The following is a 27,025-nucleotide window of genomic DNA, read 5'->3' on the forward strand; positions in this document are numbered from 1 at the left end:
AGTAGGAGGATTGCATCTGCAGTGCGATATCTACTGGAGCAGTAGAATGATCAAACAATTTTTCCGGCGATTTTGGCAACAGATTTGATGTGTTTCATTTCAGATCAGGAATGAAGATCAGACCCAGAAGTTTGTCAAGACATGGTGCTTCCCCAATTTCAATTTGGGCCAGATGGGGGTCAGAGCAATTATGATGAAAAGAGAGAAGCTTGATTTTCGATGCATTAAAATTAACCAGTTACCTTTTCCCTCATTGCATAACATGCTCAAGGTCGGAAGAGAGAGAGAGAGATCTTGGTCATTGTTGACCTTTAAAGTGTTGCCATATATGGTAGTGTTGTCTGCATAAATATCTATGAATGATCTAAGAATGTAATTTAGATGTATTTGTCTTGATAAAGGCATCATACAAAAAAACAAGATTTATTGTCCAACATATTGCAGCATGCAAAGAATATGATAAACTAAACTATGGCGATAATCATTTATTTTTTTATTTGCTGCTCAGTTATTCTCTCAACCACTATCAGAACGTGATTATCGTTATCGTTAAGCCTCTGTAATCACCTTGATCCGTAGCTCCTTCTTTACCCTCGTAACGGTTCACAATTGTTCTAAGATCCCAATCTTTTGGAACAGTCATTTCTTTTGTGATCTGATTTATTAACTCTATGGTCATCTAAATACCGGTTTTACCTGCAGCCTTTCTGCAACAACACCTAAGAATCCTCCAGGCGTACCCTTTTTCAGCTTCTGATATAATTTTTTTCTCAAGTCTTGCAGCTGGACTAGACACTGCTTCAGCAATTTTCTCAATTTCACGAAAACTCGGTATTGAACAATCTCTCATAAAAGCATTTTCAAGCATGTCATGTTCATTGTTGTCACTATAAATAAAATCCTCTCCAACAACATCCATAGTTGCCTTTCTCATCTGTTTAGCTATTTTGAATTCTTCTGATCAACCCTTTGTATCATTTCTGGAGATTTAATTTCCTTCTTAGCTTTGTTACTTTCCTCTTTGTCACTTGACACATTTCTTTGTTCACCAAACATTTTTAGTCGCGTGCAAGCGACTCTATAAGCCACTCCGTCTGTAACACATTTGTGCTTGGCTTTTTTGGTTAAGATCAAAGGTCTATTTTTAATAGATGCTTTACTTAGCTTTTTAAGCTTTTCTCTGGCCTTTTGGCTAAGTTTTTTGTTCATTTTCCCAATTGTATTTTTTTCCTGTGAATAAAAAATTTAATATCTCAAAGTGTAGTATCTGTTCCGGTAGATACTGCAAGCAAAGACCATATGTGGGGGAAACCCCACATATAAGACCTTGGTCAATGAAGGGGCAACCCTTCATACCAATTGTCACTATTCAGCTCCCCTACTCCCCGGGGAGTTGGTCCCCATTTCCCCTTCACTCCTCACTTTAAAAATCGGCCTTGTGCCTAATTTGCTCAGTGGGGGAGCAAATAAATACCTCAATGGGGGAGCAAATAAATACCCTTTTCTTGGCCTTTTGGCCAAGATCAAAGTGTAGTATCTGTTCTTACTGCTGTACTTATGTTTGTAACTTTTTGATATAAAGTGGGGGATCACTTTTCTGTATTAATTTAATATAAAATGATCACCCACTTTACAACCAGTCAGTCTCAAAGCCATTCAAGTCATTCTCCAGATCATTCAAGTTGTTTTTGAAGGATTCCAGTTATTTTTTTTAAACATCCAAGACATTCTTAAGGTCATTCAATTCATCGTTAAGTTCATTAAAGTCATTCTAAGTCATTTACTTTTTATTTATTTAAGTCATTTCAGCCCATTTTTCGGTCATTTTAGTTTATCTTTAAGAATTTCATATCAATCCTACATTCACGCATTCATTCATTACATGAGAGCACGCGACTAATGGCTATCGGCCTTGTTCTACATAGTCCAGCATTTCCACTTTTCTTTGATACATATATCTATTTCCTCATGTCATCATATCACTCCATGTCTTGGATGAGTTTTTGTCCACCCACAACTTTCTCTTCATAAGACTTCAATTTAAAGTCACAAAAATAACTGCTTGATATTGTGCCACAATTTCTTCAGGTATTCACATCATTCAAAAACCTTTTTTCTTTGCCGACAAACTATCTGCTTGAGTCTTTACTCATCACCATCATGACGGGCTCCTTGCCCGGACCAATGTGACTCTTCCTCTCCAGAGTTTCCTGTCTTCCATCAGTTGCCTCAGATCTTCAGGTTCACAGTTGGCGTTGTGTGCTATTTGTTGGATGTATGTGGATCTAGGTCATCCTTTGCTTGCGCGTCCGTGTCGTGGAGTCTATAGCAATACATCACTCACCAATTCATGCTTGCTCCTCAGACAATGACTGGCAAATCGTAGGCGTCTTTCTCTGATGGTATTAGATATGGCAGGTAGATTGTCATAAAGTTGCTGCTTCGTGGGATGATTTTGCCAAGATATATTTAATACTGTTCATAGCATACGGGTGTATGTGCCGTCTAGTTTTCTTTCCAATCTTTTGGTGAGTGTCCAGGTTGTAGCACCGTAAACAAGGACAGACTCTACCACTGCCCTGAAGAACTGCCTTTTCAGTTTATCAGCCAGTCTCGAAGTCCATACTGAATGTAGCCCATCCAATGCGGTCCATGCTTTTGAGATGCGAATTCCGATATCTCTCTGTGGAAACTGTTGCTGCCCAGATACGTAAACTCAGCGACTTCTTTCAGTGTTGATCCAACCAGAGCCCTGATGTCTCTTTTCACATTGAAAGTCATAAACTTTGTCTTATCCGCATTTATGTGGAGACCAATGTCATTTGCAGACTTTTCTAGCTTACGTAACAGTGTTTGCGCATCAGCAGTGTTGTTCGCGAACAAAGCAATATCGTCTGCGTAATCTGCATCAGTTATGTGTGCTGATTGATGACGTCTGTTTCTGGATTCATTTAGGCTGAAGCCTAGCATGTTGTGTATATCAACAGAGGTGCGAAGTACAAAGTCAAGACAGACAATGAAAAAAAAAAGGGGCAAGAGTATCTCCTTTTAGAACCCCAGTGCGGATGTCGAAAAATTCTGTGTCTCCATCTAACCATTGCTCGAGTGTGCTCATATAGCATCATGATTGCATTAATGACTTAATTTGGAATGCCATATGCTTTTAATATGCTGGCCATTTTTCCTCTATGTACAGAGTCGAATGCTTTGGAGAAATCTACAAAGACCATGACTGCCTCAATTTTTTTGCTTTGACTCCTTCAATCAGTCTCCTAACAGTAAGTATTTGACTAGTAGTAGAGCGATTCTTTCTAAATCCATTTTGGTTCTTTCTGAGCACTTCTTCGATCTTTGGTTGGATACGGTTGAGAAGCATGGCATTGTAGATTTTTGCTGCAATTTGAGTGAGTGTTATTCCTCTGTAGTTGCTTGGTATGCTTAGGTCACCCTTCTTGGGGAAGGGAAGTATGCATCCTTCCCTCCATATATTAATAATTTTTTGATTATATACAGAATTGCATGAATTAAGAAGTATGTCATTGAAACCACCTGTCTTCCATACTTCAGGAGGTATGTTGTCTAAGCCTGATTCACATTCATACATAACAAAATTGCTTTCCTTTTTAAAACAATATTTGCAAGCAACATGTCGATAGCAAGACCAAATTCTAAGATTCTTTCCAATTCTGTATTCTTATCACTATATCACTGACATTCCAATCTCTAGCTTAAAACATTTTTTCATTTGGTTCTTAGTAATTTCGACAAAACTATTTCTGGTTTTTGCCACTAGATGCATTTCTTCATTTACTAAACTTCTTTTCTTTTTTTTTTTTACTCAATCCATTGTTTCCACTTTTCTTTGGTACACAAATCAATTTCCTCATTTGATCACCATGTCATCATATGTCTTGACAGATCTTTCGTCCACCCACAAGTCTGGTCTTTTATCTCCAAAACTGCATCTTTCCACATTTCCTAACTTTTTTATTTACCTCATGAGCTTTCTTCAATCTAAAATAAAAAATAACTGGTTGATTTTGTGGCACAGTTTCTACAGCAGTTAGAACTTCCTGTCCTTTTTTTTTTTTTCTTACCCATAGATAATCTAATTGAATCATAGCTGTTTTACATCCATACCAAACAAAATGACTTTCTTTCTAAAATAAATTTGTTGACATTTTAAGATCTTACCAAAAGTATCTTTGAGGTTTTATTTGTTAGTATTTTTTTTATTGAATTAATGTTCACAATCCGAACACAGTAAAAAATCCCTTGATTTTGAAATCTTTGTTTCATTAATGTTGCAGTTGCATTAATATATTGCCCTTTCTGTACAGTAATGTTTGAAACGTTTATATAAAATGTATTTTTGGTGCTTTTTTTTTTATCTACAAAATTACTATGCATGCCATTGTTAGCTTAACATTACTCTTCACATTTTTACTAAATTTAACAACCATTCTAATCTAAAATTATTTAAATTTTATGCTATTGTTGTGCTAATTAACATTTTAATAAAGTATGTTTATGTATTCTTAAAAGCTGAATTAATTTTTTTTCTTTCTTTTTAAATATCAATTGAAGATCTACATTGGAAGAATTATGAATGCATGTCAGAGGTGGAGAGTTGGCTGGTAAAAAAAATGGTTGATTACTGACTCTGAACTTCTAAAACTACTGACCCATAAGAGAAAAAAAAATCTGACTCCCAAATCAATTGTAATAATTAAAAAAAAAAAAACTTGACTTTTGCAAAAATGGATGACTTCCGACTCTTCACCTCCTGCTATTTCTGCATGTTAGCTTATTTGTAAACTGATTTCAATTAAGTGTTGTTTTGTGTGTATTTTTTAAATTTTTTATAAAAAAATGTTATTTTTTATTTTATTCATTTTTTTTTTTTTTTTTTAATGCATTTTGCTTTTCAATATTTTTTTTGTCCCCTTCACTTAGCACTTACTAACTCTACAGACAACAGGAAAGAAAAAGAAACCTAATATACCAATTAATAATTCTTCAACTAATCAATCTTGAAATTAATCAATAGAAACATTTCTTATTTAATACCTACTATCTCTTTCTCTCTTACTTTAGAGCCAGTACTTAAAAGGAAAGGGTTAAACATTAGAGTTAATAGCATTGGATTAAATATCACAACCTTGAGCTACATAGTTTGTATGTGTGAATGTCTGTATTGGTCACTACTTTCGTTGACTTAAATACTATCATCCTCTCTAACTCCCTATTTTTTTATTTTTATTTTAAAGAAATCACTATCCCAGTCACTAACAAGTTTTTCTTTATTTAGCACCTATTCACATTTTCGATTCAGCTTTTTTTTCTTTTTTCCATACATTTGAGAATATAAAATGTACGCATGTGTAATGTATGTGGCTTTGTGGATGTTTGTGTTTGTTGCCTGTTGCTGGCAACCATCACCTCCACGGCCAATCTGTTGTGTTCCTTTCTGTAGCTCTTTAGTTGTGCTGTCGGGGGTTTCAGATCTCCTTGCTTGATACTGTACTCCAGCATTTTGTTTATTTGTAGCGGAGGTCACTCTCAGTGCGCTGAACGCCCCCGAAAGTGATGTGGATATCGAGGGTTTGGGTGACGGAACAGCCTCTAAGAAACTAGAGTTCGACTCTGGTAGGTTTCTCAATTGTCTCCCACCGATTCATTCTTGTAGTTAGCCCCCCTCCCCTTCCCTTTCACAAAAGGAGGGGCTCTCGATTGACTTTATACTTTTAAGGTAAGGTATTTTATTTTCAAATGGTAGGGGAATTAGTTGCCAACAAGTAAGATGTGTTCATTTTTGATATGTTGATTTTAATGTTTTATTATTTATCTCTTAATGTTGACACAATCTAACAGGAGAGCAGTTAAGCAGTTTCAATGAATTTAAACAGCTTCAAGTGCTTAATGCTAAGCATCTACCTCACATCGTAGAGTCATCTGCTTTTCTCTCAGACCATTCAGTTTAAAATGTTTATAAGGTACATAGCACAACATATTTAAAGAGGCTCTTGAGAAATAGGAGTTGTGGTGGAGCAAGTCTTCAAAAATACAATTAAAAGATCAATTTTGTGATTGAAAGAACTTGATTTCTGTGATGCTTTAAACTGCATTTATAGTTTTGGGTTTTTTTCTTTTTGATCAGAAGGCGAAGTTAAACTCCTTTTTATTTATGTTTGAGGCTGAATAAGAAACCATAAAATGAGAGATTGTTAAACTAGTATAAAATTAATGGACGCTTTGAATTGTATATATTCTTTATAAATTTAATTACATATAATTATAGGAAAGATCTCATTAATCAGAACTTGAACTTTTATAAATCATTAAGGATGTAACAATTGAAATATTGTTCTTATATATGTGTGTGTGTGTGTGTGTAACTTACAATTTAAACTTAGTTGATATGCATTACTAAAAAACGTTTTTGTACTCTTGGAATATTTTTAGATTTTCCACACTCAGCAGATTGAAATTTTTCAGAAATAATCATTACCAAAGTTTTGTTCTAATTAGAAGTTTCTAGAGAATATCTGTTATTGTCTGCATTGTTGTAGTTTTGCAAGTGATTGTCCTTTCTGTTATTGATTTTTGGCCGATGTGCCCTGTTTTCTTCATGTGTATTGCTCATCTATGGCAACGTTTTTCACGTGTTCAATGTTTGTGTATGCAAGTACCAAAATAATCATCTACCTACATGATAATCAACATGGCTGAAAAAGACTAGAAAAAACATTTGCTAAGATGGAGGAGAAATATAAGTCTCAATAAAAACGATACAAATAACTCTGCTAAAAATTCAGATTTTTGTACATAAACAATTGAATATCTTCTTTATGCTATTGCGATTAAAGTTTCGATTAGTTTTATATTTTAAAATATTTTTCCGTTTTATTGCAAGTAATTGTTTATTTCAATACTTAAGACATTCAAATAAAATTGTTTGAATATATTGAATTTTTTTAAAAGAAAAAAAAAATGTACATATTTTATTATCTATATAATAATATGTTAAGACATTTTTGGCTTGTACTTCTATCACCTTTTGCATACATTTCAAAAACTGAGATTGTCTGATCAGCAGATTAATGGCGATTAATTTGATGTCACTAAGGTAAACTATTCTGATTTTATTTAAAATGAATTGTTCCAAAATTAAAATGTTATCTCATCAATTAAAGCAATATAATTTTAAATGTAAAAAAAAAAAAAAAAAAAAAAAAAAAAAAAAAAAAAAAAAAAAAACAACGTTTTGTTGATTTGAATTTTTCTGGAAAGAAAAAAAAAAACAATTTGGTTTTGAAATAATTACTTTGCTACAATTATTTTTTACAGAAAGAGTCATTTTTTAATAGTATTGCTTATTTCAAAGAAAATATTTTTTTGTATCAACAAATTACAAAGCTTGATGTAGAAATCCATGGATCACACTAACAAGGAATGAATGTAGTTCGTTCAAACAATTTGACAGAAATTTACTGAACAGTTTTACTCCTTAATCAATTGAATGCATTTGAAATTCAAACGGAATGACAAGCTGTTGTTTTCCTGTCTAGGTTTATGGCAACATAAAATTTTATTGCGTGTATTTTAAATCTTTATCAAATTTGATGGGGGTTGGATAAATGTGTAAAATGATAAATTTGTTTATTAAATATCAATTTATATTTCTCATAAGGGGAATTTTCACTTCTTCATGCAATTGTCTTAAACATTTGACACAAAACCTAAAAATCTTTCTTACAGTCTGGCTAAATCTAGAATTAAAACGATTTTTGTTTTTTCTTTCTGGAATACTTTTTCTCAGCATCATAAGTGACAACTGATACGTCACATAATTTGCATTAACATTACAAATGATTTATAACGATGAATGGAGATCTTTTCACCAATCATGTTGAAACCAAACTAGAATAAAATTTGGTTTCAAGTACAGCATACTTTATTCTAGAGGAGTCTTCTCTTTATACACGTTTTTTAAACAATTTCTGTTCTTTGATAATTGTAAATACAATAATGTATTAACTTAAGTATTGAATATATTTTATTAAGAAAGGGACTAAATCTAAGAAAAGCTTATGGATGGATTAATCTTTTAACTTAATTCAAATCTGAATGATATATTGGATTAAATACCTGAACATTTCCATTTGGAATAAATTAAAATCTTATAGATGACTTATCTTTTAACAACTAATAAAAAAAATTTACATTATAACTTCAATGAAACCTTGGAATGTTCCCCAGAAAATGCATCTTAAAAGTTGGATATTTTATCAGTTCATGTTCACCAGCAGACAATGGTTTCTGTTGCATTAGTCAAATAGTTAAGAGACTTTTTATGGAATTTTGCTTATAATGTTTAAATATCAGGTCACAGAACTTAGAAACTTTAATAAATAACGTTTTTTTTTTTTGGATAACTATTTGCTAGAAATCTAAGGCAAACAGAAATTACAACCTTCCAATATCCGATTTGTATTGAATTTGATTCATGGTCATTCCAACACAAATATCCTAGTCTCCAAAATTAAAAGATTAAGGCATTCCTGTAATGATCTGGTCCCTGTTGATTACAGTGTAATGATAGTTCTGTGCAGTTATAGAAGGTCAACTCTTCCAGGCTTTACCTTCTCTCTTTATTGCCAATCGCCTGAGGCGCCCCCACCAAGGAATGATAATGAGGCTGTTCAGGCACTTTTTGCAGGTCTGAATGCTCCTCCTCAAGGGAGGGGGGGGGAGGTGACTTCTCAATCCCACTTTCCGACCCTGGTGTCTAAGTTCTTGCAATGGGAAAGAACTAAAATTCCTGAATTTCAATTTTCTTTTAAGACCCCTTAAGCTAAAGCCTTCCGCTTTAGACATTTTCTAGAATCAAAATCATGAATTGCTTTAGATCAAAATTGAAATAAGAATATTCTACATAATGTATCACCATCTTGATTTTAATCTTTGTGAGGTGACATAAGTGATACAGGGAATTAATTTTACCTGTCCTGGGATGGGTATTCTAGTTATAAAGGAATGGCTTACAAAGTGTCTGTAGTTTTAAAAAAAATTCACTTATCTAAGCTTTTTATTGTTTATATCTGTAAGGGGATTTTCCACTTCTGTTCAATGCAATATTTCCTTATAAAAAGTGAGATAGGGTTTCTTTTTCTGGCAAATTGAGTGCATAGTTATTAAACAATATTTGAGAGTTCAACTCAATAAAGCTACTTAGAAGACAAGGGAGATAATCTAAATTACAAATTTACTTTTTTAATGTATTTAGTAAGTAGCTTTTAAACTTAGGGAATGCTTTATTTTTAGAACTTTGAATTTAGTATTTCATGGAATGTTATGAAATTAATCGCACTCCATAAAAACAATAATTTGCATGAAATTGGAAAAAAAAAAAAAATTAGTTTAGAATTCTCTACTCATTTTCCCACAAGTCATTTGTTTGCTCAAATTGTGGCATAACTCCATTCCAGTGAATTGGTCAATTTTGTAACTGACTGTTTCTGTTATCATATTTTTTTGTTTTCTTTCAGATATGGATTCTAACTTCTTATGAACGGAAGAAGAGTGAGAGCTGTTGATGTCTGCCGAACCCATCCGCAAACTGTACATAGACAGGTTGGCAGATGATAGCAGGTCCACGATTTAATCACACACATATGGCAGCCAGGACATTTACATAGTTTACTCAAAACTCTTTCTTTTACTTATGTCATTTGAATAAAAACTTTTTAAGATAACTAAAAATATGTTGATATCATAAAAAAAAAAGATAAATGAAATGCATGCTTGACATGTAAACAGGAGTCCGTTTGACTTCGATTTATTTTCATTTAAAAAGAAAATTGGACGAGTGGCCAATTTATGTAAAGATGTTTTTTTTTTGTTTTTTTTTTATACAAGTAGTTCTGCTGTTCTGACTCGAGGATTTTGCCGAGTGATATGTGGAATTCAGTTGTTTTCTCTTCCACATGGAGATCTCTTGATACCAATTTTTATATACAGTTCTTTATTAGCAAGTAGATGTGGTTGATTTATGGAAGAAGGCTTATTGTCCATGACATCTTATTCAAGTAGTCTGTACTGAAAATTGTAAATTACTTCACCTTTTTGAGGTTGGAGTAGATTTGCTCATATTGATATAAACGATGATGTTGGAATCCATTAAAAAGGTTGAATTTCCCTGAGATTGTGAATCTATAAGTCGAACAAGGTTTAGTAAAAGAAATTTAAAAAAAAAAAAAAAAATCAGAAAATGTTAGGAATATAGAAAATTAATTTCTATTTATAAACAAAGAGTTTTCCATTTTCTGACATACAGATGGGTAAAAAAAAAAAAAAATGGTGTGGATTTTATGCCAGTTTAAACAAAGATAACTAAAAATGACGTTTAAATACTATGGTTGTTCAGCTTTCCATATTGTTTCTTTATAATGAAACCCAAACTCATTTAGCTGGCTAATTAAATGGTGTCGAGCACAGTCAAGTAGCAAATCAGTTCCTTTTCTGCACGCACACACACGCTAATATTACATATAGGCTTGAGGGGATTAGCAATTGTAGACAATCTGTCTACTTTCATAAGATTCTAGTCATATTTTTTTTTTTTTTTTTGGTCAAAGAAAGTGAGAATTTCCATGACCGAATCGAGTACTGAGTACATGGGATTTGTCAATGATGGACTTCCTCTCAGCTGCATTTAAATTCACGATGCCAAGGTCCACATCTCTATCAAATGGACGACGTTCTTTAGGACCAGCTGCAGCTTCCTGTTCCTAGTTGGAAGAAGGTGGGAGAAAAGAAAAAGTGTTTTAATTTTAAGAATTTAACAAATAAAATTTTGATTAGGAAAAAAAAAAAAAAATTTAAATTTCATGAATTCATGTTTGTTAGTAAATTCTTATCCACTGATTTTCATAAAAATTATAACATAACAATAAGATATCATTCTGTGAAACACTTAAAAACCACAAAACATGAATAAATAATACTTAAATTTTTTTTTTTTTTAACAAAATAAGTTTTTCTTCTAATCATTTCTCTTATAAATGAAAACGTATTGCAATAGAAGTTCCCCATTTGTAAATATCTACTTTATCTACATTTTGTTATATAAAAATAGCAACATTCTTCTGTAACAAGACGAAAAAAATTAAATTTTATAAATTGTTGTATAAATATCAGTAAAAATCTCCATTTCACCAAAATGGCCAGATTGTTAAACTGTTTATACTGAAGTTATTTAGTAAAGTACTTTGCTGTCTAGAAAATAAATTAATTTAACTGAATATATTAATGTTATGTAAATGAGAGATGCCATCTTTAACAAAGGAACACTTTCGAATGGAAAAGCATATATATTATATATTCAATAGCTTCTGTCAATAGTAACAAAAAACAAAAAAATGCTTGATTGTAACATGAGAGATATTGGTCTTAACTGGTTGTCTGGTCGTAAAATATGCTTAAACATGATATTTTAATTTATGCAGATTGCATATGTATTATTATAGAATCCTCTATTGAATGTTATATATTACAAAGAATAATTTACCCGGTGAACTAATTCGCAAAAATTAAAAAAAAAAAAACAAAAAAAAAAACGATAATGTCGTTCATCAAATTCCGTCTGTGTTTGTTTACAATATCCTATCAGCTGATATTTGGGCTTGATATCTTAAAAATAGTCTTCTTTTATAGATAAAAAAAAAAAATTTTACAGGGTAATATGTTATGTTACACTGGCCAAGGTTACATGTAAAATATTTCCCTGTAAAAATTCTTTTTCTTTAAAAAAGAAAGACTATTTTTAAGAACTGATTTTTTTCGGTTTTTGGTACTAATTGGATGAATTTCTGGAAAAAAAAAAAAAAAAAAAACATCTAAAAACACTGTCAGACATAAATTACCTTTGTGTAAAATTTGCAAAAAATAGGCTTAGCAGCTTTGGAACCTATAAGGAACTCACTCACCCAGAAAGTGACCTTTATTTAATAGTATTTTATTTAATAGTAGAGATTAAGGTCAGTGCAAAAAATTGTCTGCTTAGAATGATGGCTAAAAATATTCATGAACCATCCAACAGGAGAACAAGGATCTGGAATTTGCAAAAGAAAAAGGAGAGGAAGGGGGGGGTGAAAATTTGTTAATTGTTTTTTTTTTTTTGTTTTTTTTTTTTGCCCAACCTTAATGGTTCAATGATCTTTAACAAGAATTGCTAGATTGTCACATGCCTGATAAATGAAAATGATAAAAAAATTATTAAATTCTGAGTCAGTAAATTAAGATTATCTAATACGCTCCTAACTATCCCATGACAACTACTACAAATCTTTTTTTACACCTGCATTTTAGGTTTTTGTTGCTTATAACAGAATTTTCTTGTAGTCCTCACAAATAACCATCTTATTATAGATGGTTATTTGTGAGGACTACAAGAAAATCTCACCTGTCTGTTTAAATGTATGTCTGCCTAAAACTTTTGACAGAGGCGACAGATTTTTATGAGATTGGTATTGTTTTGAAGCTTGGCCTTTCAACAAATATTCAAAAATTGACTAAAACCATTATTCTACAGGGTCACTTTTTTTTTACCAATATTTTCAAAAGTCATCCCCTCTTTTCAATTGAGTAACCTTAATTTAAACATTCGTCACTTCCGATTTGGCGATGGACACAACAGCAAAGACATTACTTTTTTTTTTTCACATTCTTTTCCTCCTTCATGATACGGGTTCAAGCCTGTCTTCCTACTAAAATTTTTATTATTTTTTTATTTTTGCTCAACACACCTCCAAATACCCGGGCAATGCTGGGCACCCAGGCTAGTCACTTATAGCCTATTCCCAGTTCTTTTCCAATAGGGAACAACTCTTATTCTAATTAGACTTAATTTATATCCCCCTGAATTATCAATGTGTTGGCTTTTTAACCCTCCAAAACATTTTTGGAAAAAAGAAGTATTTTCCTTGATATAATTAATGAAGACTCCATGTAAATTTGTTGATAAACTATTTCCATCGAAGCCCTTCTGTGAATTTTAAAAATAAATGGCTTAGATAACTGGTAACGTGTTCACATTCATTTCAGAGATGATTTCCAGGTCTCCGTTCCTTTTTCTTGTTTATATGTTCAATTCTGTGGAAGTAATAACATCAGTTAAGTCCCAGCATCCCATGCATACTCAGAATACCATCTACACTTTTAACTACTCTTCAGTCTCCAAATTTAATTATGTTCTTATATTCTTCCATTAATCCTAATTTTTAATTTACTTGTCTTCACAGATGATATATTTAACATCATGTTTATGTATCCTAGAATTTTTTTAAGTACTGATGGTAATGAGACATTTATATTCAGACGATACAACACTATGATTCCTAGTCACACTCGACATCCATAAAAAGAAATAGAATGATTTGATTTTTGCTGTCCCGGGCACACATGCAACCCACGACTAGGTGGCCGTGGAGAGTGCAAGGCTTGAAGTGGTCCTCATTGATTCTCCGCAAATGTTGAGTGTGCTCGAGTGTGCTCGAACAGGGTTTCGAAGTTTTATTTCAATGAATGTCACTGAACTTACCATCCCATGATCTAATCCATGCAGAGTACATTCTTGGGCACCACCCACAAAAGTTGAATATTATAAATCGTAAAAGAGCAGATGCTATGGCCAACACCTAAATAATCAAAATGTTTTTGAAAACTTACCTTCGCTATTTTCCTCTGTTTAGTATGCATAGCAAGAAGGGACTCTGCTCTTTTGTTTTTCTGAAGGTAGAAGAAAAAAATAAAAGAACTTATTTCTTGCAGTATCAAATCTTAAAATTCTGTAATCATTTTCATCTATTTATTCAGTGATGTATACTTGTATAGAATCATCAAGTTATTTTTTGGTTTTGAAAGGCATATGATAATGGATAACAATTTGGATTATGAAACAAATTCAATTATGATCCCGTTTTCATAGTGAAAGTGGGATAGCCATTTGGATAAAATCCAACTCCAAAGAATTTATCCTTCACTATCAATTCATCTGTGCACACTTCTACGATTGGGAGGGAAAAATATAACTTTCAGCTACATATTTTATTTCTTCATCTCTTTGTAAGGACAAATTTTGACAAGATGGATTTTAATGTGGGGGGGGGGGGAAACAGCAACTCAACTTTAATAACTTGTTAACAATTGGTATTATTTCAGCATTAAATGACTTGAGAAAAAATAAATAAAGAGATTATGTGCCATAAACCAAGTAATACTGGTTTGAATATACATTTAACATTTTCAACAAGAAAACAGCAAATAAGATTTGAGATGCAATGAACATACGTTAAATTCTGCAATACGTTCCGTATAGTCTCTGTCCTTTTCAGACATGGCAACTTCCTCTTCATGACTTCTTTTGGGAGCACGACCTTCAGCTTTGTCCTGAAATGCAACATAAAATGTGATAGAAAAACTATTATAGAACACAAGAAAAATAGAATAAAAGTTGAACTAAATATATGATATTTTTCCTCTCTCTTTACCTTGAGCTTTTTAGCTTTATCAGCAGGTGTGTCTGTCCATACTGATCGATCTCCACTGCTTGTAGACGACCTGTTACTCTTGAATTGCCGTGCAGTCAGACCAATTCCACGCCCAAGCTCTGGGGGTAGTTCAGTCATCCACGCTTCTCTGCCAGCAGGCTCTGGAGCATCTAACTGAAATGCCAAAGAAAAAATTGAGCGTTACACACATATTTATTATTAAATCATTCTTAAATAGGGGGAGGAGGGGGGGTCTGGTCATAAAATATGTTTAAATATATTTTAATTTGTCCAGATTTTGTATATATTATAGAGTCGTGATTTCAAAAGTAAAAAAAAAAAAAGTTTTGGGTGACATCAGCTAGAATCAAAACTGGTGATGTTATTACTGTACCAACATGACATGCATATGAACTCATAAAAAATAAACTAAGATGAATATACAAAATGTATAATAATTTTTTTTCAATTTTGATCCATTAAAAACCATTTTAACCAGATAGAAACCCATAAAAGAACTGTCCATAAAAAATCCAATCATTTGAGGCCACTGCGACTTTTAGTTTCGGAAGAGATAGTTTGAAAATATGGCGACAGACATAGTGAGTTTTATAAATTACATTTCTACTCGTATATTGAAAGTTAGGTATTTCAGCTAGTTTGTTAGTTTCTGTTTGTAATATATTCGATGTTCTTTGGATTTGCGGACAATGGAAGTAAAGGATTGTCTGGCAAAGTTAAACGTGACAAAAAGTTACAACAGAAGAACAAAAAAAAAAAATATATATATATATATATATACATACATAAATAAATTGCATAAGCGATATCTTCAGAAAAATTGTAAAAAAATTTTTAAATGAAAGAATGACTGGAGGAAGTTATAGCAGATATAAAAAAATGCAGTCTTTAAAATGAATAGCTAGAGTTAACAATTACAAAAAATGTTAACCACAGATTGTCATGAATAATAACACTATTTGAGAGCTCATCATTCAAACTCCTCAGCTTAATATTCACAGACAATATGAATTAGAACAAATACATTGAGGAACTTGCTAAGGCTGCTGTGAAGAAGTGGACTCTCTCTCTGCCATGCTAAAATGTTTACTTACATTTGAGAGCCACTATTCACCCATGCATGGAGTATTGTTGTCACATCTGGTTTGGTGCATTTATCACAAGCCAATCCCTCTTACACATGATCCAAAAAGTTTCCCAACAAAGCTCCAACTTGTGTCCATCACTACAATATTGCATTCCTATGTCTGATTTACAAGTACTTGAATGAAACATTCTGATGATCTCATAGCACTTGTGCCCCCTTGAAATACATATCCATTATTAAGTTATAAGGTAATGTGAAAAGACATCTTGCTCATCAACTGTTAGGGTTAACCTAAAAAAAAACAGTTATCTCCCCTAGGCAGAGAAAAGAGCGATCGCCTTTGGATTGGAAAAGAAAGGGGAGTCCGCCAGGACACTTTGAGACTTATCATCGCACATCCAGTGCTTAAAAATATAGAGTCAATCGTAACTTGTAAATAAATCTGTTGAACTTTCTACTTAATTGTTTTGTCATTTTTACGTGGTTATTTCACATTTAACATTCATTTTTAAACACATAACATCAACTCACCACATAATCTCCTGTAAACATGGTTCCAAATGGTAGCCCTTACATCCAAGTGGCAATATGCCTTGTGTGGGCTTAACAAGACTTAAAAAACTTGAGGTTGCCTCTTTCCACTATTACAACTTCTGATATACGATCCAACAAGCTATCATCATAAAAATCATGTTGTTCATTTAAATTAACACTTGTATTTGTTGCGTTAAGCAAGAAAAAGTTAAATTTCCTTTACTATTTCAGCATTAACAAATTCCATGCGGAAAAGCGGGGTCAGACTTTGAGAGTTTTCAACCCTACATCCATTAGATGACTCATTACAATGATTGAGATATGCAACATATATACACTGGTCATCATTAAAAAAAAAAAAAAAGAAAAAAAAAGTTGTATTATATGAATTTTGGTTTCTCCAGAATTTAGAGACAAGTGTCTCTGGATTTTGGAAGATCTGGACTCATTCATATCCTTATGAGGAAAAATATTTTTGAGAAGAGATATTTTTAACTGAATGAAAAAAAAAAAACAACAAAAAAAACCTTAAAACCTAATTAAATCTTTTAATGGCATAGTGAGTAATGTAGTATTTGTTCTGTTGTCATAAGATTGCCCTCTTAGGAATTACTTTCCATTTTTTTTTTAAGGATGTGGACAAAATCCTTTTCAAGAGAGGAGGTAATGTTTTATGTTCTTTTGTCATGAAACCATATTCCAGAGGGATTACCTTCTCCTTTTATGGGAGGTAATCTCAGGTATTAACTCCTCTGTTGGAATGGCTAGTGTAGTATCTGTTCTGTTATAACATTCTACCATGAATTATCTCCTCCTTTTCTGGTGGAGTGGACAGAGGTTGAAATGTATCTGTTCTGTTGACATATCATCTTCCTAGGTATTAACTCCTTTTTGGAAGTTTTGGAAGAAAGCAGGTAGTGTAGTATATGTTTGTTCATGATGATACTATACTGTCAATCATTACCTCCACTTTTGGGGATGTGAGTGTAGTACAAGTTTGTTCACCATGATCCATCCTTCCATACTAGCAAATATATTTGCTAGTTTCTCTAATAAATAAATGTGATTATTTTCCAATTTCATTGACTAGTATAATATAGATACATACCCGAATTTGCTCGGGAGAGAGTGCTGACAAGAATGAACAGGATATTCTTGAGTGAAATTAACCTTTAATAGTCCCTTAGACCATAAATTGACTATTACCAGCTTCATTATGCCCAATGTGTGTACTGTTCCATTTTTGGGGGGGATTAGCAATGTATTACCACCTGAACTTATGGTTAGCAATGAGTTTAATGAAGAGCAAGAATTTATTTTTCATTCATATCAAATATTACCTTCCTCCAAGTGTTTGTGTATAAACAATTGTGCTCCAATGATTGTGCTACACTAAAACAACACAAGATGAATACTTGATGTAAATTAGTTAAGCTCTGTATTTGTGTGTGACACCCTCATGTAGCATAGAAAGAAAAACTCTAAATGTCCGTCGTTAGCTATCTGATAGCATCAGTCCCTAGCAATTTTCTTCTCAGCCCAATCTATTCTCATCCAGCTTTGAATTCAATCTCTCTCAAGGGACCTCCAAATTATTAAAAGTTCCGAACTAGACAAACAAAAGTTTGTAAACTATCCGCAACTGTCGTAAACTATCACAAAACTCATTGCTAATATTAAAATAACTAAACTATACTATATTAAAAACTAGCCATTAAAGTATTTTAATAGTAGGTGCTCTGACGAACTACAAGCCCTTGTACTCCCTCTATGTAAATACCCCTGACAAGCAGCAAAATCCCACCCCTATACAGATCACCAGATGTCAGAAAGCTTCTACTCTAATAGTTTCTTCCCTAGGACTGCTAGACTTTGGAATTCCCTTCTGGGCTCTTGCTTCTCTGACTGTACTGACATGCAAAAGTTTAAATGTAATGTAAACAGACATTTTGCTGCTCAACTCCCTACATAGTATCTCTGCAAATTATGTCCCAGATAGTAGCCCCCTACATCAAACTGGCACTGTGCCTTGTTTGTAGTGAAAATGCAATAAAAAATAAACTTTTAAAACATATTGAACTTTTTTGTCAATCATAGTCACATCTTGATTAACAATCCTATTTCAGCTTTCCTTTGTGTTGAACAACTGCTGATAAACTTGTTTTTTTTTTATTTATTTCCTAACATTTGGGGAGGTTGAGAATGTTAATAAGTGTAATAATTATTTATCTGCCCTCAAAAATCCCTCTCGCTAAGTAAAAAAAAAAAAAAATTTATATAAGTTTTTGGTGGCAGCGTGAGTGTTTTATGTATAGTTTTTCATGAACAACACCAGTGCCATACTCCTATTGAAGTAGCATTCTACCTAGGCTGGTTGAACTGGCTTCCTCCAAAGAAGGAAGTTTCATAGGAACATCAAATTCATGAGTGGTTTCAGTCGCTTGCATATCCCGGTCAGGGGAGATACTAATATTAGTTTGTTTACAGTTCTTGTAGGGAGGTGTCGACATCTTACATACAGCACCTGGTATTCCCAAATGGTTACCCATTTAATACTGACCAGGTTCAATGTTGCTTAACTTTGATGATCTAACGAGAACCGTTGTGTCAATGTGATTATGTTATAACAGCTGTGCATAAACCCGGCTAATAAATAAAATAACAGAAAGTAACTAATTCGTGTTGACTCTTCTTTTATTTATTTTTTGAGGGTGGGGAAAGGGTCAACACAAATTACTTAAAAAATAAAAAAATAAAAAATTAGAAATGACATATTTACCTTTCCTTCAAGTTTATCCTTCATATTAGCAGCTCGTTTTTCAATTTCTTCCGCCAATGAATTATCCACTGTGCCTTTTGTTAACATTTCAGAAGGCAAAGGGCCAATGACGTCATATTCCTCTTCAGGAGGCAATCTAGCATCAGGAGCATAACTCATATTGTCCGTTGAAGGGGATTTAAAACCAGGTGGCAAAGCGGGGCCAAAAACATCTGTTGATGATGATGATGATGCTGTTGCTTTTGGGGGTAGGCAAGGACCAATATGTAGTAATCTGCCATGGTTGATTCCATCACAATTTTTGTCATCTTCAGACTCCTCACATCTGGACTTCATACCTGGCGGCAAAGTGGGGCCGATGATATCACATATTGAATTGCTTGTAGGTTCACTTGAACCAACTGTTGAAGACGTGGATTCACTTTGAATAGAACTTTTGCTCATTCTACTTGCAAATAGACGTTTTGGAGGTGAACTAGTTTCTCCAACCCAAGTGGATGAACTAGCAGAGCCGTCATCGTTTGATGAACTTGAACGAAAACGTGGGGGCAAGCATGGGCCTATTACTTCACGGCCTTTTGGAGGAGATGTTGAAGAACTTACTTCGCCAACAGACTCTGGACAACCCCGACCGTTGACTCGCCAGTTAGGTAGAGCAGGTCCACAGACAGCATTTCCTTCTTCGGAAGGTGATGACACAGTCATTTCTTGATGGTCACTCTTTGTGGTAGTAATTAGGTACCTGTGTTGACCAGTGCTGCTCACTTCAGAATGAGTGTCTGCCCGATGTTGGACCACAACTGGTGAAGGTCTGACCTCTGACGTTACATGATGCTCAGCTTCTCTATTGTGTGAAGAGATGTGGAAAGTATCACTTGAAATATTTACTCCAGATGAGCTGACAACTTCGTCATCATCACTGTTAGAATCTCGGCGGTTTGATCTTTGTCTAAAACCTAACAACAAATAGAAAAACAAAAGTAATAAAAAATCTGGATAAAAGATGAATTTCACTTGAATAAGTGCACAGGTGGATTAGATTTTATATACGAGTACTGCCAGAATCATACGGTACCAAATGCCAAATGTAGGTAAAACAAGTGATGTATATCACTCTCCTCGACATAGAGGGTGGGTTAGAAGTATAGAATACATCTGACAACACGGTCAAAATCCAATGTTTATGAAGATACCCAACACGACTTCTGCTGAAAAAAAATGGCTGATGTGGAGGCACTACTCGCCTTTGTACCCCCCCCCCTGCACATGTCTTATCTCTGTAATGTTCTAGATGAATAAAAAGCTTTTCATCCAGACATGGATGAAAACCAGACCTCACAGGCAACTACGACTGTGAGTGAAGAATCTGATGACGCTGATGATCCAAATGATTGCAATGCATACATAGATTATGTTGACATCAACATCAGCACAGAATAACTAAGGAGTAATTCAAATTCAGGAAAACTTTGATCTGTTTATTTAACTTTATTAAACTTTGTTACAATATTTACAGTCAATAATAACACATTTCATTGTCACCATAACTTAACAACTGTCATCATTATTGAAATAAACATGGCATGAAGTGATAGCTTAGGTGTTACTCTTCATTTTGAAACAAACTCAAAACGAATATTTCTATAAGTTCCTCAGATACAAAGACGCAAAACTTTGAAAACTTTAAACTTGGTGCTTAATACTGTATGATTGTGGGAGCCTCATATATATATCAACCTGAAAACCCATGAAGTAAAAATATGTTACATAAATCAGTTGAGAAAGACACCAATCATACTGATTGCAACACCAAGAACAAGCGGATTTCTAGGATCAAACTCATGTTCAGGTCTCTCTTGAAGAATGCTGTGAAGGTTTCTTGCAATATTTTTTGGCATAATATACTCACCAAAATATACAAATCTCTACACTCATATTTAAAATATCAAAAAAAAAAAACAAAAAAAAGAAAACAAACAATTTTAATAAAGGATTCATGTAGATTACATATTAATTATTATTGACAATTTTCTATATTGAACCTAACATATAGTAGTGAAATCAAAACTAAAAAATACATATGACTTGGGTGCCATCAGTTAGAATCAAAACCAAAACATACAAATCTCTACACTCATTTCTTACCCTCTGGGCCACGCCCATATGTGTGCACACACACACATTTACCTGTCATCCCTTTTTTAAAAATGGAATCGCCTAATCATTGAAGACAAAATGCAAGCATGGTCCACAGAATTTTATAATTATATAAGTATTGGATATGATCACAAAGATTTAGACGATTATATTTATAGCCAGGATTGTTACGAACAAACCAATCAGGTACCAGAATTGCTGTATAAATCTTACTGAATCACCTTGAACCTTTCAGTCATAGCTTTTTATCTTGACATGAGAACGTAACTACACTCTGCTGATCCTAACTGGATTAATACTACCATTTTTTTTTTAAATCTGGAATTCTTTACAATTCATAGGCTGACTGGATCGATGCTGCCAATTTTTGACTCGGACAACTACATTTAATATTTACAATTGGATTATTCTCTTTTCCCTATGATAACATTATTTCTTTTGCCATTCTTTTTTTTTTGGAACATTTTTCTATTACAAGAATGGTTTGCAACTCAAGAAGGCTCTAAGTTCAATTTCCGCCTGAAGGCTGTGGTAGAAGATCAGGGCAGCTTCTTTGAATGAGCTGTATTTGACAAAAGATTCTTTAAAGAGATGTGCTTTGATCTTTAGAAAAACTTTTTTCTTTTCTCAAGTGTGTCAAATTTGTTTTAAACATCTTGTATAAAGATGTACATATGAATGATAGTGCAAATGAACACATGCCTTGAATATCTTTCTACCAAACAGAAGAGCTAGAGTGCCCTGTCATACTGTTCTTCCCGATACAGCAAGGATGAGGTTTTTATTAAAATTTGCAGATTTAAAAAATTTTAGGAGAAAAAGGACTCCACATTATTTTTTCAAAGGTTTTAAATGAGGATTAATAATTTTTAGCATTTGGATGACTATCCTTATCCCACAACATTTACATCGTTGTAATCTCCAACCTTCATCAGATGCATCTTGCCAAACTCATATCTGTACACAATTTCAAATGAAGCCCTTTTAATCCAAGCTTGCTCTCATTCCATCATCCATGACTCGATAGACATCCAAAGTAATTCGTAATTGTATTTCTAGTATTGCTTGTACTGGAATAATCGATATTTAGCACTTTTATCCATTGTGCAGTGAAAATAACGAACAGTAGTCAAAATACAAACTTTACATATTAAAATCAACATTCTTAGCGCCTTCCAAATTTTTTGGTGTTTTGCAACATGCGAGTTGCATGTTGGTCATTGCGATACAAAGTGACTTTCTTCATGGAAATTCTATCATTGGTTTTAACGTGCCACTGTTTGAGGTTATTTCAAGTCTTCTTCGGCCTTTTCCTCGATTACCCGCAATTAAGATGCACGTACATCTCTTCATCCAATAAGAGATTTGTTTAACAAGTCGATACCATCATAGGTGGTTGCATGCAAAACTGACTCCAGTCTTAGCATCTCCAGAATTGTTGTCAAATCAAAAAATCCATCGCCGTCATTCCTAGAGTTAGAGAGAGGCCAACATTTGTACATAACATGGCATTATGTAGCAATACACATGAAAAAATTGAAATGGCTTAACGTATCTCAATAATGGCATACAGAGAAAGAGCTTGATAATCCAAGAAAGAATTTAAAAAAATTTTTTAAATCCAATTAAAAATAAGGAAGTTTTGACTATTTTTGTGTCCCACACGTTTGGATATTTTCCCCTCTTTAAAACCATATGTGTTTCGTCACATTTTTTACATTACTTTTTCAGTAAAAATGTTATATCTTTGTTAAAACACAAGATCAAGCAAGGAAATTTTCATATAAGTATATTTTTGTGCAAGGGATCATAATATGCCAATGAAAACCTCAAGAAATTAATAGTTTCCAAATATGGCCATTGCTAAGATGATCCTGAATTAGAAATGCAAGTCAACATGGAAAGAAACTCAAAAATGTGCCTCATACAGTTTGTACACATGAAATCAAACCAAATAAAGTTCCATTTCAAATGTATGAAGTGCATTCCTCATAGATTAAGATCTTATCTCACCAAGATAAGAAAATGAGTCCGAAACAGCCAGAATAGATACTGGATATAAAACACTTGCTGTTTTGGTTAAAAATAAATAATCAAATAGCCGTTAAAGAAAATCTGGAAAAGTTTTATCCAAATTTTAATTACCCCCCCCCTTTTTTTTTTTTTTTTACAAGAGAGATCCCACTGATTAAGGCTTGAAAGTCATTCGAGGATAAAGGTTATTGAATGTAAGGTGGTAGTGTAGTAATTGTTAATTGTGTAAGTTGGGTAGAATTTGATTATTTACGAGGATAGCTCAACAAGAACTTGGATGTGAAGTTGTAGTCGTCTGGGAAGCAGGTCAGCAGAACAGTGTTCAACAGGTGGTCAGTTCTAGGAAAAAAAGATTTGTTCATGGAATCTGCATTTAGATTTAGGCACAGATAGAAAGTGGGAGAAATTGTTGATAGTAGTTGCAGCTAGTTGAATGTTTTCTGTGACAGTCCGGCAAGGGAAGGACCATAAATCGGAGCTCAGACAAGCACCTGCCATGAAAATAACAACATAGCAAAGACATGTTCGCAACATCTCTCCTGTGGGAAAGAGATTGCAGAGGGGAGAACTAATCTGAAAAATATTTCATGATCTACTAGTATTTTTAAAAGATTTTTCAATTTAAGCGATTATCGAGGGTCCAAATGGCTATAACAAAAAAATCACCATTTTTTTGTTCTAACTCAGATTTGAGACTACTTTCGTTTTAAAGTAAATAAACGCTTTAAAATAATTAAAACACAATTATCCAGGTAAGTAAAAAGAGTAACTAATCTTGCCTTTGGTAACATTTAATTGTTGTATATTTATTTTTTTTTTTTCCACCTTTTTTTTTTTTTTTTTTTTTTTTTTTTTTTTTTCACAAAAACTAAGAAAATGCCCAAATGTTTATAAAGATATATTTTCTGGATTTTCTTCAATACATAATTGATTACTTATTTTGGTGCTTCTATATTATAATAACGAAAAACTATTGAATCTTAAGTAAAACAAATGGCATCTACATAACTGTCATGGCACAAATACTAACATATCCAAAAATTACAGAAAACAATAAGTTAGAAAATTAATTAATAAACACGTGAAGCATGTATACCCCCCCTCGTGAGTGCACAGTGAACGAGGCATAAAAATAATGACTAAGTTCAACATATGCCCCCCCCCCCCATCATTTAGCCCCAAAAGTCCCCAGGGGACATCAAATCAAAGTGAAAATAAACAAACGGTGCAGTTTTAGGTCTTAACATATGCAAATTTGAATTCTGCTCCATGCAAAAAAAAAAAAAAAAAAAAAAAAGAAAAAAAAAAGAAAAAAAAAAGTCCATCATTTGCCCCCTCCCCCTATTTAGCACCAAAAGTCTCCAAGGTCTTAACATTAAAATTTGAGTTCAGCACCATGCAAAACTGCTAAATAGACATACACAGAAAATTTTAGACAAATATGGTGAAATAGTTCCAAAAATGGAGTGTTTTTATTAACCCTAACCCTGGGCACACCCAAGAGTTATCGCGAAGTATAAACAAACAAAATTATAAAGAAATCAGTTAGTTACAACTTTGCAGAAAGTTTTATAGAAAATCCAAGGCATCAATTTTTTTTTTTTTAATAAGCACAAAAGTGTCAATTTTAGCCATTTTAACCCGAAAGGAACCCCTAGCGGGGTAACCAGAGTTTTCCTGGAAAATCCGTTCTGTTACTTTTTTGGAGGTTGTATTACTGTACACAGATTCGAAAAAAATTGTCAAAAAACAAATATATAACAAATAAATGTTATCAAAGGCAAGATAAGTTACTTTTCAACCAAACTGGATATATTTTTCGTGTTTTTATTCAATGTAACATGCTTATTCAGCTCGAAAAGCATAGTGTTTACCGATGTATTGGAAAATTCAAAATGGCGCCCGACACTCTCTTAAACACGGTAAGTTCAGAAAAAGATGTTATAAATAATAAACTAGACAAAATACTGTTAGAAATTCGCTCATTATATGTTACCGTGACATAAGTTGACATATATTCGGTGTTTTTTAATAGTATTTTGTCTAGTTTATTATTCATAACACCTTTTCCCAAACTTACCATGTTAAAGCGAGTGTCGGGCGCCGTTTTGAATTTTCCAATACATCGGTAAACACTGCATGTTTTTCGAGCTCAATAAACATGTTACATTGAATAAAAACAAAAAAAAAAATGTATCCAGTTAGGTAGAAAAGTAACTTATCTTGCCTTTGATAATATTTATTTGTTATATATTTGTTTTTTGACAACTTTTTCGAATCTATGTGTACAGTAATACAACCCCCCTTTTTTTTTTTTTACTCATACCATGTTTAATGTTTGTGCAAAATTTCAAAAAATTCCAAGGCATACTTATTGAGGAAAGTGCGGACAGACAAGGGTAAATTTACAGGTCCACCCTCCTTTTGTCGGGGGGGGGGGGGGCGAAAAACAGCTTTTGACAAAAATGAGGAATAAAAATTTATCCGACATTTTGAATTACGTTCATTACGTGACGTAATCAAAACTTAATTATCTCCCCTGTCAACTTGTCCTAACAGTGATTTCGCTCCATTTCTTTTTTCATTAATAACTTTTGTATCTCATCGTTTTTCGTAATTGTTGGATATGTTACTATTTGAGACATGAGAATTACGTAGAAACCTTCTGTTTCACTTGAAATTAAATATTTCTTGTTATAATATTTTTAACCAAAACAGTATGGCAATGGTTCTCGTTTTGTGGAATGTCAAATCCAACATGAGCAAAACAATTAACAATGTTTAAAAAAAAAAAAAAAAAGAAAAAGTTAACAATGTTGTTTGGAATATTCGAACTATTTCCTCATCTTGGCTGTTATATTCACAACGTTTCGGCCGATATAACCTCTGAGCTTTCATAGAATTTAGGAATTTGCATGGAATTACATGTTCCCGATAACGATATTCCAAAAGTTCGAAAAGGTGCGCCTGAATAAGGTCGGAAGTTACATCGACCGAAAAGCTGGGAATACAAAAAATAAGAGGAGTTCGAAAGATCCAAATTATCAATTTCAAAACAGAAGTTTCATGAATAGTCAAACTTTGAAAACAAAATATCACATTAAACATGATTACGCATGCTTTGTTTTTTAAAAGGTAGTTCATAGTTGTCAAGCCCGAAATTGTTACAATTAGTGATGTTTATAGCTATTTGAAAAAACCCACCTTTAACAAGAAACAAATTCTGAAATTAAAAATCAACTTTTCACCGGAGAAAATTGTTTGATCAAAAACGAATCAAAAATTAGTAGTCACGAAAAATGAAAATCATGTAAACAAGAGAGTGCGTGTATGATGGTTTTAAAACGAAAAAGCGATGATACCTGGTGGTAAAGCTGGCCCGTACAAGCCAGACATAGCAAATCAGTCGTGTTTGATCAAAGAGAGCAGCTGTAAAGGGTTTTAAAAAATGTTTTCTCTCCTTTAAAGTAAGTGGATGAAAAAAAAATTCAACAAGGCAGATAGACGATTGCCGCCATGTTTTTTTCCTGAACGCTTCGTTCAAGCGATCTTAGGTAGATAATCGCTGATTGGTTAATAATTCTGAAACCAGCCAATCGTAGCCCTTGACGCAATTTTATTATTATTATTATTTAAAAACCAAAAACAGTAAGCTGCGCATCAGGGTTGCCAATTTAGCGGTTTTCTCATTAGATCTGGAGATTTTTTTTTAAGACTAGCTAGAAAACTTTGAATCTAGCGGCTGGCGTTTTTTTTTTTTTTCCGTTCACAGCACACCAACAATTTCTGAAAACGTAGTGAAAAAGTAACGTTTCGTTTTCTCACGATGTCCAGCAATAACACATCCTAAACACCAAATCA

At 33.1% G+C, this 27,025-nt stretch overlaps 2 protein-coding genes and 1 pseudogene across 2 annotated transcripts in view; 2 read left to right on the forward strand and 1 right to left on the reverse strand.

Annotated features, from left to right (window-relative positions):
* Positions 1-9,765, forward strand: part of LOC145295857 (BPTF-associated chromatin complex component 1-like) — a 61,875-nt gene extending 52,110 nt beyond the window's left edge. Inside the window, exons 5-6 of the mRNA XM_080141585.1 lie at positions 5,551-5,649; positions 9,552-9,765. Coding sequence (XP_079997711.1) covers positions 5,551-5,649; positions 9,552-9,574 — 122 coding nt within the window. The 3' untranslated portion in view covers positions 9,575-9,765. The remainder of the gene's footprint in view (positions 1-5,550; positions 5,650-9,551) is intronic.
* On the forward strand, positions 1,497-1,630 carry LOC145296386 (U2 spliceosomal RNA; annotated as a pseudogene).
* A 60-nt stretch (positions 9,766-9,825) lies between the features above and the next one.
* LOC145295856 (GPALPP motifs-containing protein 1-like) lies at positions 9,826-26,791 on the reverse strand. Its single transcript, XM_080141584.1, has 6 exons — positions 26,527-26,791; positions 18,974-19,929; positions 14,553-14,726; positions 14,353-14,451; positions 13,732-13,791; positions 9,826-10,793 (listed from the first exon to the last, which is right to left on the reverse strand). The coding sequence occupies exons 1-6, from the start codon at positions 26,558-26,560 to the stop codon at positions 10,635-10,637; spliced, it is 1,482 nt and encodes a 493-aa protein (XP_079997710.1). The 5' UTR covers positions 26,561-26,791; the 3' UTR covers positions 9,826-10,634.
* Between the last annotated feature and the right edge of the window lie 234 nt (positions 26,792-27,025).

Source organism: Euprymna scolopes, chromosome 16, assembly GCF_053919585.1.
Source record: "Euprymna scolopes isolate OS-2025 chromosome 16, ASM5391958v1, whole genome shotgun sequence".
In the NCBI taxonomy this organism is placed as follows: Eukaryota; Metazoa; Mollusca; class Cephalopoda; order Sepiida; family Sepiolidae; genus Euprymna; species Euprymna scolopes.

What these genes read in the sequence shown, in the direction of transcription:
- LOC145295856 (XM_080141584.1), bottom strand. Translation starts at nt 26,560, where the DNA reads ATGTCTGGCTTGTACGGGCCAGCTTTACCACCAG. An exon ending in AACGTATTGCAGAATTTAAC is followed by an intron (nt 13,792 to 14,352) that starts GTATGTTCATTG and finishes TTCTACCTTCAG; the next exon opens with AAAAACAAAAGAGCAGAGTC. An exon ending in AACAGAGGAAAATAGCGAAG is followed by an intron (nt 10,794 to 13,731) that starts GTAAGTTTTCAA and finishes TCTTCCAACTAG; the next exon opens with GAACAGGAAGCTGCAGCTGG.